Raw genomic sequence first — 2,815 nt, forward strand, 5'->3', positions numbered from 1 at the left:
GTAACCCACCGTGGAGCCCAGCAGGCTGGCTGGTCACCCGGGAAAGCTGGTGGGCGCCCGGCCCGCCCCCAGTTCGTCTTCACCCCGCACACACTTGCCTGTTATCAGACACCTCTCTCTGGCTTGTCCCTTTTCCCAGTCCCCCTCATCAGAGCAGAAGCCTCTAAACACCCAGAGGAGCGTCTCTGCCAGTGATGGCCAGAGGCGACAGTGGCCGGAAGGGCTGTGAACAGCAGGGGGCTGGGGGGAAGGACTAGGGCACGAACTCAGAGTAGCCCGCCTCCCCCAGAATAACTCTCCTTCTGTTCCCTTCCTGACAGAGGCCCCCGAGGAGCAAGCGGGTAACTGACGTTGACCCCGACCAGGGGTGTAGGGGCCACCGTGCCCTGTCTTGGTGCTTGCCCTGGGCTCTCTCTGGGGGCTGGGCTTTTTCTATCAGAGCAGAGGGCACTGGCCTGGGAGAAGCCCCAGGTTTGAGGGTGGAAAGGGTGCCTGTGGGCAGCGGGGCTTCTCAGAGGCCCAGGAATAGCTTCTTCTACGTGCTTTGAGTACAGATCCTGGAACCTCTCAGGATGCCCTCCGTGGGGCATAGGTGGGGAAGGGTGTGTTGCTTCCTGGGGCTTCCCAAGGCCAGTTTCCTCTCAATCTTCCCTAGTCTTCACTGGTTTGGTATTTAAGAGCCTCTTCCTCTTGCATGTCAGGGTGGCGGCCACTAGGGGGCAGCAGGCGCCGTGGTATCGAATGGGCTGCAGCTTCAGCATTAGTGCTTGGGGTCTCACGAATGGCTGGGAGCTTGGTGTGGCTTGGTCTGCCTTCCTCCGAGATGAAATGGATGGGCCGGCGCTCTGAGCGCCTCTTTGCCTCTTTCTCCTCCAGTATAGAGAAAGGGCTGCTGCTTCTGAACGGCACCTGGGGCGCTGGCTTCATCTTCCTCTGGGATATGAAGGGCCCCAGGCTGTCAGCAGGAGTGAGGAAGCGCTGGTGGGTGGGAGGCGGGGTGGGAACAGGAAAGAGCAGGCATCATAAGGTAGGTACCTTATGATCCCAGCAGGTGGCATCCCTGCCAAAGAGGAAGCGGGCTCAGAGTTAAAGCTGCTGCGCACTTGTGGATGGGCGGGTGGATGGGCGTATGGTTGTGTGTTGAGGACGTTCTTTCCCTCTGAGGAGGTGACAGCCCAGGTTTCCTGTAGCCCTACTCAGTGCTGACTGCATGTGGAGAGCTCTGAGTGCGTCAGCACATGGACCTTGTTGAGCAGCGTCTGTTAGCTCTTCAGAGCTTCCAGGATTTGCTAGAGGGGTGTGTGTGTGTGTGTGTGTGTGTGTGTGTGTGTGTACGCGCACATGTGTGTATGTGTGGTAGAAAGTATTTTTGGGTCTCTTTCTGTGTGTGTCGGTGTGATTATATCCATACAAATACTATGAGGCTGTGAATGTGTGCGTGTGTGTGTGTGTGTGTGTGTTTGTGTTTCTGAGTTTCTGAATGGGGGTTGTGTTCTCTGTCTGGCTCTTCTTCACAAACCCCCACCCCCTACAGGCCCTACCCTGGGCCTGGCAGGCTCAGCTGATGACTGTTTGCTAACACGCTGTTTTTCTTTGCATGCTGCATGCTGGTCCTTTGCCTTACAGAAGCTGCCGAAGGTAAAACCTTGTTTCTTGTTAGCGTTCCCTAATTGCGGCGATTAGAGGCGTGTTGGCTGAGGCGCGTCGTCCCAGCCCCCTGCAGCTCTTTCTTGCCTCCCCACTGTTGGGCCACAGTGGACATTTGAGATCTCCCCTGGTGGATGGCTGGGGCGAAGGGGAAGGGCCCTAGTGTGTCCATGGAATGCGGGGGGCGCCAGTACTCTTCTGATACACGTCCCCTGCCCCCCCACCACCAGGCACAGGCTGGTCTTGTGCTTTTCACAGGTGGGCCGGCTTGTCCTCTGTCCTTCCCTACCACTGGCACCTGGAGCCAAGCCCTCTAAAGGGGCTTTCCCAGCTGTTGGGGCGCCCTCTGGTGGCCGCAGCGTGGAGTTACCTCCTCTTTTTGGATCTGCTCATTCTCTCCAAGGGGCTTCCCTGGCGGCTCAGACAGTAAAGAATCTGCCTGCAATGCAGGAGGCTGGGGTTCAATCCCTCGGTGGGGAAAATCCCCCTGAAGGAAATGGCAACCCACTCCAGTTTTCTTGCCTGGAGACTTCTACGGGCAGAGGAGCCTGGAGGGGAGGGAGTCCATGGGGTCACAAAGAGTCGGAAACGCCACCCCTAAGAGACACAGGCAGCACTGGCAGCTGGTGGTTGTCCCTGTTATGCCTGGAGCCCTTGCTGATGTCATCAGGGCTCAGTTTTTTCCTTCTGGAGGGTGCCTGTTCCCTATCGCTGTGGGCGCGAGGGAGCCGAAGGGTACAGTGGTCATCAAGCAGCCTGAGGAAGGAGACCCAAGATGCTAGATTCTTTTTTCTACTTCATAGCTGGGCGCAGGCAGTTTGCTCGCCATGAGTGGGCCCAGAAGGCTGCGTACCTGCTGGGCTGCAGCCTGGAAGAGCTCTCCTCAGCCATCTTCAAGCACCACCACCAGGCTGGCACCCTGCAGCGCTCCACGTCCTTCCGCCAGGGCCCTGAGGAGAGCAGCCTGGGTGACGGCACAGGTACTCGAGTCCCGTGTGGTCAGAGGCTGCTTCCAGGGTGCACTGCCATCTCCGGGTGGGCAGACTGTTGGGCGAACAGATGCTCCGTGCTGCCTGGGCCTGGGTGGGGGTGGGTAGGGAGCATGCCCAGGTATGGAGTCCCAGGGAGCAGGAGATAGAGCTGACCCTCTTGCCCACAGGCCCCAAAC

At 58.7% G+C, this 2,815-nt stretch overlaps 1 protein-coding gene across 1 annotated transcript in view; it reads left to right on the plus strand.

Moving 5' to 3' along the window:
• Nucleotides 1-2,815, plus strand: part of MYO18A (myosin XVIIIA) — a 102,328-nt gene that overhangs the window by 59,496 nt on the left and 40,017 nt on the right. The window contains exons 11-14 of the mRNA XM_010861683.1: nucleotides 140-191; nucleotides 321-341; nucleotides 1,627-1,638; nucleotides 2,451-2,628. Coding sequence (XP_010859985.1) covers nucleotides 140-191; nucleotides 321-341; nucleotides 1,627-1,638; nucleotides 2,451-2,628 — 263 coding nt within the window. The remainder of the gene's footprint in view (nucleotides 1-139; nucleotides 192-320; nucleotides 342-1,626; nucleotides 1,639-2,450; nucleotides 2,629-2,815) is intronic.

Source organism: Bison bison, unplaced genomic scaffold (genome assembly GCF_000754665.1).
Source record: "Bison bison bison isolate TAMUID 2011002044 unplaced genomic scaffold, Bison_UMD1.0 scf7180017864472, whole genome shotgun sequence".
In the NCBI taxonomy this organism is placed as follows: domain Eukaryota; kingdom Metazoa; phylum Chordata; class Mammalia; order Artiodactyla; family Bovidae; genus Bison; species Bison bison.